We start from the raw sequence: 12555 nt of genomic DNA, 5'->3' as shown, positions 1-12555 counted from the left end.
AACCAACCGCCTGCTGGGCACAGAGATCACTTTAACATAAATAAAAATGTTAACAAAAGAAGAAACAGAAGATAATGCGAACCTGTGACAAGGCCATGAAGTCACAAAACAGGATGAGGGGATGGCATGAGACTCCAGAGCCATCTTATACAGGGTCAGTGATGTGCTAGGACCAGCTCACACCGGCCCTGGAGAACCAATTACATGCATCTCTTCCGAACTCAGGCCACAGATCTGGGGCTTGTCTCCACGGCAGCCGGTTATTAAACATTTAGCAGCACACGACCTGACACAAAGGAAAAGAATCAATCTTGTGACCATCTGGGGGGAAGAGAAAGCACACCCAGGGACCCTGGAGCAGAATTCACGGGACACCAAGACAGGCGGGCCACTGTCTCAAAATGAGAATCATTTCGTTACAGAGCTGTTGTAGTATATCCCAATTGGTCAAAATAAACACACAACATCAAAACAAAACACAAAAAGGCACAAAGAACTATTTTCAATCGCATGTGGTCATAATTCCCTCATGACAGTGAGGGAAAGGGGCCGGTGGCGGTGGTGTGGTTTTTAAGTTGTGTCTTATTTATTGTCTCCATTCTGTCTAAATTGTGGACAGTTTCGGCTTCTGGGTAATTTGCAAAGCCACAAACTTCACCTACGAAAATATGTAAGCATGACCTATAACGTGACCAGTTTGGGAAACTACAATCACACCATTTTCAACTTTTGGAGTCTGGGTTATTCATGGGATTGCAGCATTTTATGAGTGCAAAGGACATCCATGGCGCACCCGTTTATTTTGGGCACAAAAGAAATGAAGAGGGGCACCTGGGTGGCTCCGTCCGTTAAGCATCTGACTCTTGGTTTCAGCCCAGGTCATGATCTCATGGTTTGTGAGTTCGAGCCCCACATCGGGCTCTGCACTCACAGGGCTCCACAATGACAGTGCAGAGCCTGCTTGGGATTCTTTCTCTCTCCCTCTCTTTCTCCTCTCTCTCTCTCTCTCTCTCTCTCTCTCTCTCTCTCAAAATAGACTTACAAAAAAAAAAAAAAAAAAAAAGGAAAAGAAAAAATGAAGACACTTACACCCAAAGAGGGTGATTTGCCAGAGAGGGTAACACAAGCTGGCAGAGCCTGTTCTGGGAGCCCAGGACACCTGTGTCCTGCACCATATGCTCAGGGTTAGTGTACCTTAGGGCAGTGAGTCTCAAAAGTGAGCTTCAGAATCACCTGAGGGCTTGTTAACAACTGCCCCATTGGCCCCGCCTCCTGAGGTTCAGAATCAGTAGGAAATTAGCACATCTAACCAGTTCCCAGGTGATGCCACGGCCACTGGTCTGGAGGCCCTACTGGCCCACCGATGGAGCAGTTAGAAGCATAGGCTTTTGGAATCCAACACGGTTGAGTTCCAGCTCTACTTCGGCTACTTGTATGACCCTCGGAAAGGCTACCCAAACTCTGGACCTCAGTTTCTGACATCTGATTCCAGTTGTGAGGAATAAAAGACAAAATGTCCACAGAGTACTAGCTTAGCCAAGGACCGGGCACATTCTAAAGCAAGCGCTTAGCTTGTATCCGATGGCAAAGTATCCTTAATTACCTTATTTTCTTTTTCCACATACACTAGAATTCAAAAGACAGGGACGATTAAAGACTGGCAAAAATGTGGAGCGACTGGAATATTTCTGGCATCTCAATTCATAATAGCCAAAAGGGATCAATAGCCCAAATGTTTACTGACAAGCAAAAATATTTTAAAAACTGGTATGTATAGGAACTCCTGGGTGGCTCAGTGAGTTAAGTGTCCGACTCTTCATTTCAGCTCAGGTCATGATTTCACACTTTGTGGGTTCAAGCCCCGTGTCAGGCTCCCACACTGAAAGTGCAGAGCCTGCTTGAGATTATATATATATATATATATACACACACACACATACACACACATATATATGTATATGTATATATATACATATGTGTGTGTATGTGTGTATATATATGTGTATATACATATATATATGTATGAAAAAAAACCTGGTATATACACATACCTACAATGGAATACTACTCAACAATAAAAAAGAACAATGAGGGGCACTGGACTGGCTCAGTCAGTAGAACATTTAACTCTTGATCTAGGGTTGTGAGTTCGAGCCCCACATTAGGTGGAGAGATTACTTAAAATCTTTAAAAAGAGGAAGGAGGAGGAGGAGGAGGAGGAGGAAAAGAAGAATGATACACACAATATGAAATCTCCAAAATATTTTGTTCAGCAAAAAAAAAAAAAAGCCCAACACCAAAGAGTGTGTAGAGCTTTATTTCATTGATAGGAACTTCAATAATAATAAAAAAAAAACTTATCCATGGTAAAAGAAATAGGACAGCCTTTGCTTCTGGAGGAAGTGTGGAGGAAGCGTGGAGGAAGTGTGGACGAAGTGTGGGGAATGGACTGGAAAGGGGCAGGAGGGAAATTTGTGAGGTAATGGGAATATTCTAGATCTTGATTTGAGTGAACATAAAATAAACATATACATTTGTCAAAACTCACCAAACTACATAGTGAAGATCTGTGCATTTCACCACAAATGAACATAATATATACTTATAAAGCATAACAAGTATATACATGCTATATTATAGATACAAAATAACACATTGTATATAACATAGACAGGTATCCATACATTTTTTTAAGCACCTTGTAACAAAAGACTGTCTCCTCCATCTAAAATGAACCAAGTCCAAACTGGTAGACCCATGGAGCTTGGTTCCTTCACAATTCAGTCCTGCTTCATATAATACCATTTGCTACAGACTATTTTAGTCTGTGCATCTTTCCAGGGAGCTGCCATGAAATAGAAACAGAATTTTCTCCCACAGGAAGACCGTGACATTTCCATACAGATGGCACCCAAAGTGCCCTGTGTCCCTGGGAGTGGCTAGCTCAGGGTGCGGAAAAAAGTAACATTTTCCTTTACCACGTACCAAGGATGAGCCTACCTAATATGATTCAAACACAGTAATGAAGACATAGTAAGAGCAATTCTGTCGCAGAATTTAAATCATATTCTCGCCATGAAGGGGAACAGAAGATTAGTGAAATGCTCTCCAGTGCCATGTTTCTGTAATGAAGATGTTGAAAGAACCGTACCCATGTAATTATTACATAAAATAGCTTTCACACTGCAATGGATTCCATCCACATCTTAATGCTATCTTGAGTAGAACAAGTAGATTTACACACACACACACACACACACACACACACACACACACATACACACACACACACACACACACACACCTGCTATGAACAGTACTGTGCAGCACATAGAATGGTTCTAGATGAAGGCAAATAACATTTGGTGACAGTACAGTTTCCTTTCAATCCAGAGGTGTCTGATTTCAAACACACTTGATTATCTGACCAATCCTTCCTTAGTTCCATGGTGAGACAGCCTGGCATTATGTCTCTTGATCTTTGATGACTGGTGGACAGAGGGTCAGCCACATGCATTATCTTGCACATTAAACACAAGCCCCCACATAGGACCCACTAGGCAGAAAATAGATGGGTAGGTACCCCTGCCTTTCCTCCAACCCTTTCTCCAAAATGCTGACACCTGTAGCTGCTCCCACCAACTGCTTTGACACAGTGTTTTCTCTATAGTTCTATGAAGTCCTAACAATCCAGGTACAGGCGTTAAGTTCATAATCCAGGTTCCTAGCGCTAAAAGCTAGACTGAGAAATAACTGGTCAAAGTGAATTCAACATAATATATCTTCTTTATTGGGCACTTACTATGTGCCAGGCACTGCTCTGCACACTTTCCACTTATCATCTTATGTAATACCCAAACAAATGCCAGTTTACAGATGAGGACACACTCTCAGGGGAAGGAGGTGTTAGACCTCAAGCAAAGCCTGGGGAGATGCACAATGAATAAGGCACAGTCTCTCTCCAGTAAGCTTGCCACCTCGTATGGAAATGAGGAGGGGCCTAACTCATAGATCAGAGTAAGTAAAAAACTACAAGGTACACATTTAGGGGAGTCCAAAGGAAGAAGGGTTTGTTCAGCTTGGCAGGATGCTGGAGGGCTTCTTGGAGGAGGTGTCCAAGTGGAAGATGAGGACATAAATGGAGGGAGCTTTCTATAAATGTCAGTCCATCGCTCCCCAAACTACCAAAAGGCCTGACAATTCCTTCTGTCCCCCTCCTCTGTTTCATCTGGAACGGGCCTGCTTCCAAGGATCTGCTCAGCTCAGCCCATCCCAGCCTTCCTTTCCTTTAACACATTCCTCCAGCTGCCACGTGCCCTTCCAGGCCCGCAGCACATATGGGAACTTTTCACCACGCTCAACTTTGCCACCTCCTCTGGTGCTTTCATGCGGGAGAACCTATGTCATGGCACTCGGTGGTGCAAGGGATGCTTTAAGGGAATCAAGTCCTTCTCTGTTGGACTGATGCAAGGATAACCCCTTGCCAGCACTAAACTCAGGCAGGAGGGATTCCCCACCACCAGCAACCATCAAAAAAGCTGGCTTCTGAGAGAGGCATCTGCCTTCATTCCCTCCCCAGAAAACAAGCCCCCCAGTCCAGGAGGGTCATATCCACCCCCCCCCCCCGCCCCGGCCCACCTCTTTCTCCTAGAGCTTAAGGCTTGCATTGACTGAAACCCTCACTTCTGGTATCTGTGTGACCTTGGGCAAATAACTTATGCAATATCAGTCCCAGTTTCCTTATCTGTAACATGGGGTTTATAAAAACAACTCGATCACAGAATTGTCAGTCAGAGCAAAATAGCCCAAGGAAAGCATTCAACACAGAGCCTGGCACCTAGTAAGCTAACAGTGAATAGTAGCCACCATTATCATCATCAACAATGATGATGGTGGTGGCGGAGAAGGCAGCATAAACTTGGGCTAGATTCGCGCAGACAGAAATACTCCTTCTTTCCCTCCCCCCCACCCCCACCCCCCACGCCTGGGGCTGGGCCACACGGTGGAGACACATGCGTCATCCAGCTCTGGGGTGAATGCAGGATCTTCAGGAGGCGGGCATAGGAACCGCAGGGCGGTCACGCCCCAGCCCACCTGGAGGGATGCCCTGGGGAAGATTTCCCGACGGAGGAGGTCAGTAACCACAGACCCCTCTTCTCGTTCATACCCATTCTCCGGGTCTGGCAACAGATAAGTAGCAAAAGAACGCAGCGGCAGCGCCTGCTGCATCACTCCTCCGAGAAGCCTGGAGACCGTCCACTTTGCCCCTGACTCGGTTTCCCAAGCCTCCTCGCGCAGACAAGCCGCGCTGTACTCGGTGGCTGAGATAACAGGTTGGCAAGCCGGGCCTGGGAAAAGTCCCTCCGCTGCCCGGAGGAAACCCAGCCCCCTCTTTCCAACGCAGGTGGGCAAACAATCCACAACCTCTCAACAACTTTGCTCATTTCACCACGACAGGGCGCACGACCCCAACTTCCCCTCTAAGCTGCGCTCGGAGGAGGAACGCGGGAAATCGAGATGCGGCGGGGGGCTCTCCGCAGGCCGCTCCCGGTTTTGCGGGCGCCTCCGGGAGGCGCGTCCCGTCTTACCTTGTCTGACGGCTTTGAAGGTGACGGCCTCCTTGCAGCTGTCGATGACTCCCAGCACGTCATAGCGGGGCAAGCCGGACACCCGGATCCCCTGCACCTCCAGAAGCAGCTCCCCCTCGCCCAGCCAAGGGCCCTCGCCGCCGCCGGGAAGCCCCGCCGCCTCGGCCGCGGCCACCGCTCCGACATACGGAAACTCCCCGTTCTCCGCGCCCCCCAGCACCGTCACCCCCAGCTCGCCCTGGGGTCCCCGTCTCACGGTGCATTCGTGAACCTTGCTAGTCCAGTGGTTCTTCTTCTGGATCACTCTCGACATGATGGGCTGTTACACCCCTCCTCCCCCCACAAAAAAATAATAAATGAGAGACAGGTGCCCCCCACAGCACAAGCCCCCAGGCCCCCCCGCTGGTTCATGGGAGGGACATCTCCCCCCAAATAACGCAACGGGAGGGAGAAACTTGGCAGCCTCGCTCCCCTGCACACACTCGCTCACTCAAGCCATCATAAAACAAACTTTCTGGTCTTCCCCGCGAGCCCTGCACAGGCGCCCGCGAGCTTTGTTTGCATTCCGGTGCTTCTCGGTCCACGTTCCGGCGCCCGACCGTTCTCTCCGGGACCAGAGTCCACTCTGCGCCGCTCGGGTTATTTTTTTTCCTTCCCTCCTTCCTTTCTTGCCTCTTAGAAACGCGGTGTCTTCTCTTTTCCTCCCGCCTGGCTCGCCTTCCCTCGCTGGCGGGCTGTTCCTGAGGGTGAGGAAAGCCCTTCCAGACAGTTGCTGGGAGCCCTGGAGACGCGGTAGCCGAGCGGGGGTTGGGGGGGACAGGAGGGAAGTGCCTGCGGCCCCTTTAAGCAGATACAAAGGCTCGGCTTGTTTTGTTACAGTTCATTCTATTCCGCGCCGCCGAGCGCAGCGGCCGGCGAGAGGAGACGCGCGCGCATGCGCCCCGCGGCCGCCTGCCGGCCGGCCCGCCCCACCTCTCCTTCCCGAAGGGAGAGATTCCAGTGTGCTTCCCGTTGGGTCCTAAAACCGATCTTGCAGACGGCAACCCACCGCCCTCCACGCACCCTTCTTAATTCTCCTTTCCTTGCCTTGCCCTAGAGTCAGCCAATCACTTGGGGCTAGGGGGACGCGCACGTGTTTTACTCCGACTGTTTGCAACTTTTCAAGTACGGGCAACCTGGCTTTGGCATTTTAAACCCATTTCAAACAGGTGGGGGTTGGGGAGGCTCACACACTCACCCTCGCGCTCACACTCACGCACACACGCACGCACTCACGCCTGCCTAAGCCTCCTCGCCGCTCTCGGCCAGTGGCTGGCCACGCTGTCGGTCACCCCGCCGAGCTCGTCCACCCCCGCCCCTACCCCCCCCCACACACACACACACCGCCCCGAGGCAGTTCAGTACCCCAGAGCCCGACGAGACCCGGAGTCGCGCGTCTGCTCCCTGCCTGCCTGCGCCCGCCGGTTCGGGTCCAGGAGCTGGGATTGACAGTGTCTCTGCGGCCCTGGGTCCCCTGGCCGCCCACCTGGGATCCCTGTGAACTTTAGGATCCCCTTAAACTTTGGAGCCAACTTTTTAAGCCACGGGGAAAACTATAGGCAAGGGAATGGAGCCAACTGGCTGGAGGGGCTTCAGGTCTTCAACCTAAAAGGGGTCTAGCTTTTTAACTGCCTATTCAGCAAAGACTTCTGGAGCCAGTCATCTGTTCCAGGCTCAGGTTCCTGGCTGAGCCGAGAATCCTTCGGACCCGCCCTGGGGCCAGGAGATTAGGATCACCCCCGGATCTGCGATCTGCACCCGCGCCCAGACGCCTGCGGGGGCGGGGGCTGCACAGCAGTCTCTCGGAATTCACAACCCGGGGATCGGTGCCGCCCTGGGGTGGGGACAGAGCGAGTGCCTTGCCTCCGCTAGGTTTCGGAATGATCTCGGAGGCTGCAGACAGAATACCCTGCACCGGGAACGCTGCCCTCCCCAAATACCACCCACCCCCCACGGAGAGTCTCCCAAGCCATCTCTTTTCCTCGCTGATTTATGACATACATGTTCGTCTTTGGTCACAGAAGAGATACCAAGTGTTAAACAAGGGAGAGGAATAGATGGGACTCAGAAAGGCTGGGATGCCGCAGTGGTTGGGGTTGAGAACCAGCCTATGGTCTTTAGATTCCCACCCATCCAATCTCTGTGTGACTTTGAGCAAGCTCCCTGACCCCTCAGAGCCTTCCTTGCTCCCCTGTCACGTAAGTATAACAATAACTTACAAGGTTCTTGGGAGTATTCCATGAGAGAACACTTGTTAAGTGCCTAGCTTGTAAACTGAATACTTGTAAAGAGGCTTATAATAAAAACTTATATTAGTAGTAGTTGTATTTGGAAAAACAATTAGGAAATCATTTGGGGTCTCCAGTTAGATGTTGATGATAATTCCTTCTCTTTCCTCTAAAGCTTAAGATATATGGGCACACATTTAAATATTTTTGAAGTAGTTTGTAGGGTGCTATTCTAAGCTAATAAAAATAAGAGAAGAATGTTGATGCTTCTTTCCTGAGACATCCAGAACTGAAAATCCCATTGCCTAGCATTTGTGAAAGAGGGAAGCAGCCAATTTTTCTTGGCTCTTCTTGGTGAGGGAAACTTCATCTCCAGCCCCTTTTCAAAGAAGCAATCCGTTTGTCTTAAACTTAACGGGATCAAAATGAGTGGAAGCTTCAAAACTTTATTCCCAAGCCCAAACACAGATCCATCCAATCAGAATCTCAGAGGATGAGCTGTGTCCTCTGAACTTGTAAGGTTAAGTGGTGTTGGTATACAACACTGAGGGCCACAGGTCCAGCACCTTGATTTCCTGAGCATTTTTTATAGCACAGAACCTTTTGGAGAACAAACCTAAGGTCCACATCTTCCTCTAGAGTGTAAGCTCCAGGAGGACAGGGAACTTCAGCAGTTTGGTTTACTGATCTGTCCCAGAACAATGCCTTGTAGTTCCCACTGCCTTCAGTTCCCAGAACAATGCCCTGTACCTAATTAATGCTCAAGTATTTGTTGAATGAATCTCCCCACAAAAATGCACATTTTTGCATACCACCAGAAAGTGGAGTCACAGATGCCCCTACAAATCACTAGTAAGCCAGACCTTGTGTGTTTCCCCGGTTCCCCTCTCCATCTTCTAGTAGTCTGCTTGCTTGCCAAGAATTTCCCCACCTGCCTAGTTCCCTGCCACCCCATGCAACTCTCACTGGCATCTGGAGCAGTCTATAGGAAGGGTGAGACCAAGTGTCCTCCTGCAGGTCCTGTCCCTGCAGTGGTACCATCTTCCCTCTCCAGGATTCCAGGTGTCCCTGCAGTTGAGAAGGAAAAGGACTGGAAATTTGGCATAATTCAGATTTCAGATGTGGAATACCCCCAGGAAAAGAAGGGATACCTGAGGCTACAGAGGGCAGAATGGAGAGAGGTAAGAGAGAGACACATTATAAATCCAGCAGCATAAAAGAAATAATTGGAACCTCCAAAGCAGCTAAAACCACCAGTTTCCAGGTACTAAGTTTCTGATGTTCCCAAGCTTTATGTGCCTCCTCTGACCCTATCTACTCTGTTACAACCAGTCCAGTTCCTGTGTCCCTGTGCGGAAGTAAATTCGGGGCAGAAATCATATCTATCCTATCCAAACTTTTGAGTCCTTGGCACCTAAATCCATGCCTTGCTTGGATTGTGTACCATACCTACTTGCTGAATGAGTACATGAATGCATGGATAAAGTGTGACATTAAACTGGGGTACCTGCCTGGCTCAGTCAGTAGAGCATGTGACTCTTGATCTCAGGGTTGTGAGGTCAAGCCCCACACTGGTGTAGAGATTACTAAAAAAAAAAAAAAAAAAAAAAAAATTGAGACATTAAACTGTATGTGATTTCTAAAACAAAACCCATTTAGATTTGGTGACTAGAATTAAGGTACTTATAGATCATTTTCTTGAAAGAACTCAAAGTTATCTCATCTTGAGGTAGATTTTTTTTGGATAGATGTAAAGTGAAAGCCTAGTGTTTTGGCTTCTTTCGTTTATGCTATGGACTTTGACTTTGGCAATACATTCCAATGGACAAAATAAGACCACAAAATATCTAACTTTGAGACTTACTAAATGTGCCAGGATCATTATGTGCATTACTTTATTTAATCATCATAACAATGGTGTGAGGCAGGTATGACTTCGATTTTAGGAGAGTGAGCTCGATTTCACAATTGAGGAACATGACCTTGATTTTACATGAATGACCTTGATTTTCAAGTGAGGAACGTGAAGCAAGTAAAGAAACTTGCTCCCAAGCATGGCAGTGACAAAGCTGGGGTATGAACCCAGAGGCGTGACCCAAAGCCCATGCTCAGAACCACGGCGCTGTGAGAATGTAGGATGTGGTCATCTGCCATTTAGCCTATTCGGATAATAGCATTTTGGGGGTTCCTCAATCTGTCACAAAGTGTGTGCATGCTACTAATTAAGTCACCCTGCTCTCTCTTCCCTTTAATCTGATGGAATATGGTGTTCCACTTTGGAATCCAATCTCCTGTCCCCCCCATCCATTGACTCAATGTGAATACCGTACTGGAATGTACAGAGGAGTAATTTGCAAGCATTTCTAAGTTGTTTGGAGATCTGTGGGCTGTGGTACAGGTGATGTGCCAAACACACTTTTACTGTTATTGCATAAGCGTTTCAACAATGAACTGTGAATAAACACGATAGATTCGGATGAGAAGTAAACTGTAACACAATAAACTCTACCCAAATTAAGGTCTTATTGTCATATAACCAATTCCACTACAGGGAAGAGAACAAAAAAATCCCACAAATATAAAATGTGCATTTCTTTTCTCTCTCCCAAATACATTTCTTCCCAAAGTTTCCTGGTTGTGATTACAGAAATGTATCACTGCAGTCTAAAGTGGCATTTCACTTCATTTTTCTGAAAACGTGAGGAGAGAAAATGAGTTGGTCAGCTGTGCGGCAGAGGAAGACATATAAATTGATTGTCTTTTAATTCCTGGAGAATGCCTTCAAAGCGCATAAATTATAGGTATCAGGATAAATACTCTGTATTTAATAAGGTAACTGACTCCATACAGGTGATTTGGAGCAGAAGACCAGCAGAGGAGATTGAAGCCTTTAGTTGAGAAAGAAGGAAAATGTCCATGAGGCCCATTCTTCTAGTCATCCGTGGGAGGCACTTTTATGATTTACTTGATAACTTGTTCTTTCTTAAACAGGGAGGCAGATGGGTGGTTTTCTCTAACCACAGTATCCCTCCCTTCAGTACTTCTAGATAGGCAAGTATAAATAAAAAGTTAATTCTTAGGGTGTCTTTCAAAACATCACAAGTGAGCTATTCTTTTAATACCCAGAAGAGTAACTCCAGGAAAAGGGTTTAATCCTGGATAATGTTGTGGTTCACTTCCATGTGAAAAATAAATACTGATAACTGCAGGATTTGAAACTTGATTTTGGGTTTGAGGAACCAAGAGAAACCCAAGAATTTATCATGGGAATCTCTCCTAACATTTGGCGAATGGTTCAGCTATATAAAACACTAAATATCATCCTGGATAATTCCACTGGAAATACACCTGATGATATTGTTAATTTCCTTGAGAACAGGATATTTGCATTCTTTGATAACATTTTATCTCTTTTCCATTTCCCATCAACTCTGAAAATACATTCATTTGAATATGGTAGATGCTTAAACAATACAGGATTTTATTATTGAAGTTGTTCATGCTCTGTATTACTTCTTTGTTTTATTTTTTTAATGTTTATTTATTTATTTTAATTTTTTTTTTTTAACGTTTATTTATTTTTGAGACAGAGAGAGACAGAGCATGAACGGGGGAGGGTCAGAGAGAGGGAGACACAGAATCTGAAACAGGCTCCAGGCTCTGAGCTGTCAGCACAGAGCCCGACGCGGGGCTTGAACTCACGGACTGCGAGATCATGACCTGAGCCGAAGTCGGCCGCGTAACCGACTGAGCCCCCCAGGCGCCCCAATGTTTATTTATTTTTGAGAGAGAGAGAGAGAGAGAGAGAGAGACAGAGCGTGCAGAGAGAGAAGGAGACACAGAATCTAAAGCAGGCTCCAGGCTCTGAGCTGTCAGCACAGAGACCGTCTCAGGACTCAAACTCACAAACCAAAAGATCATGACCTGAGCAGAAGCTGGACGCTTAACCGACTGAGCCACCCAGGTGCCCCCCCTTCTTTCTTTTAGATCATTAACAATTTACTGCACTGAAACAGAACTGAATGAGAGAAGAGGAAAATACACTTTGAAGCCAAGGGTGGGATGCCCAAATTTTTAAAAATACCCTAGTAATACTCATTTTGGCAGAATAATTTTAAAAAATAGATAATAAAAAGGCAGCATTAAAATATTTAAAATTCTATTACCAAGAGATAACTTTTTACATTTGAGTGTATGTTCTCCTGGACTTTGGCCAATACAAACACACACACGAACACACACATACAGAGTCTACCCTCTTAAGTTCTTTCTGTGTCCATTTGGGAGTTATAGTTAATTTATGGAAGAAAATAATACTTTTAGTGCTTTTTCACTTGTTAACATTCTATCAATTTCCTATTTGTAAACATAAACCTATATTTATTTATTACTTTCAGTAGCTCAACAATATTTTATTTCTTTTAAAAAAAAATTTTTTTTAAGTGTTTATTTATTTTTGAGACAGAGAGAGACACAGCATGAGCAGGAGAGGGGCAGAGAGAGAGGCAGACACAGAATCGGAAGCAGGCTCCAGGCTCCGAGCCATCAGCCCAGAGCCTGATGAGGGGCTCGAACTCCCGGACCGCGAGATCATGACCTGAGCCGAAGTCGGACGCCTAACCGACTGAGCCACCCAGGCGCCCCAACAATATTTTATTTCTTCAACAATGTTGAATCTTTCAATGTTCCAAGAGGTATCT

General features: G+C 46.6%; 1 protein-coding gene across 16 annotated transcripts in view; it reads right to left on the bottom strand.

The window, feature by feature from the left end:
- The window catches only part of MAGI1 (membrane associated guanylate kinase, WW and PDZ domain containing 1), a 638926-nt gene extending 633004 nt beyond the window's left edge, over positions 1 to 5922 (bottom strand). For all 16 annotated transcript variants that reach the window (XM_058726255.1, XM_058726257.1, XM_058726258.1 and 13 more), the window contains exon 1: positions 5589 to 5922. In XM_058726255.1, coding sequence (XP_058582238.1) covers positions 5589 to 5901 — 313 coding nt within the window. In that variant the 5' untranslated portion in view covers positions 5902 to 5922. The remainder of the gene's footprint in view (positions 1 to 5588) is intronic.
- Positions 5923 to 12555: the final 6633 nt, after the last annotated feature.

The sequence above is a fragment of the Neofelis nebulosa genome, chromosome 4, assembly GCF_028018385.1.
Source record: "Neofelis nebulosa isolate mNeoNeb1 chromosome 4, mNeoNeb1.pri, whole genome shotgun sequence".
In the NCBI taxonomy this organism is placed as follows: Eukaryota; Metazoa; Chordata; class Mammalia; order Carnivora; family Felidae; genus Neofelis; species Neofelis nebulosa.
The sequence above is the reverse complement of the archived record's forward strand: the minus strand, read 5'-3'. Positions and strand labels throughout refer to the sequence as shown.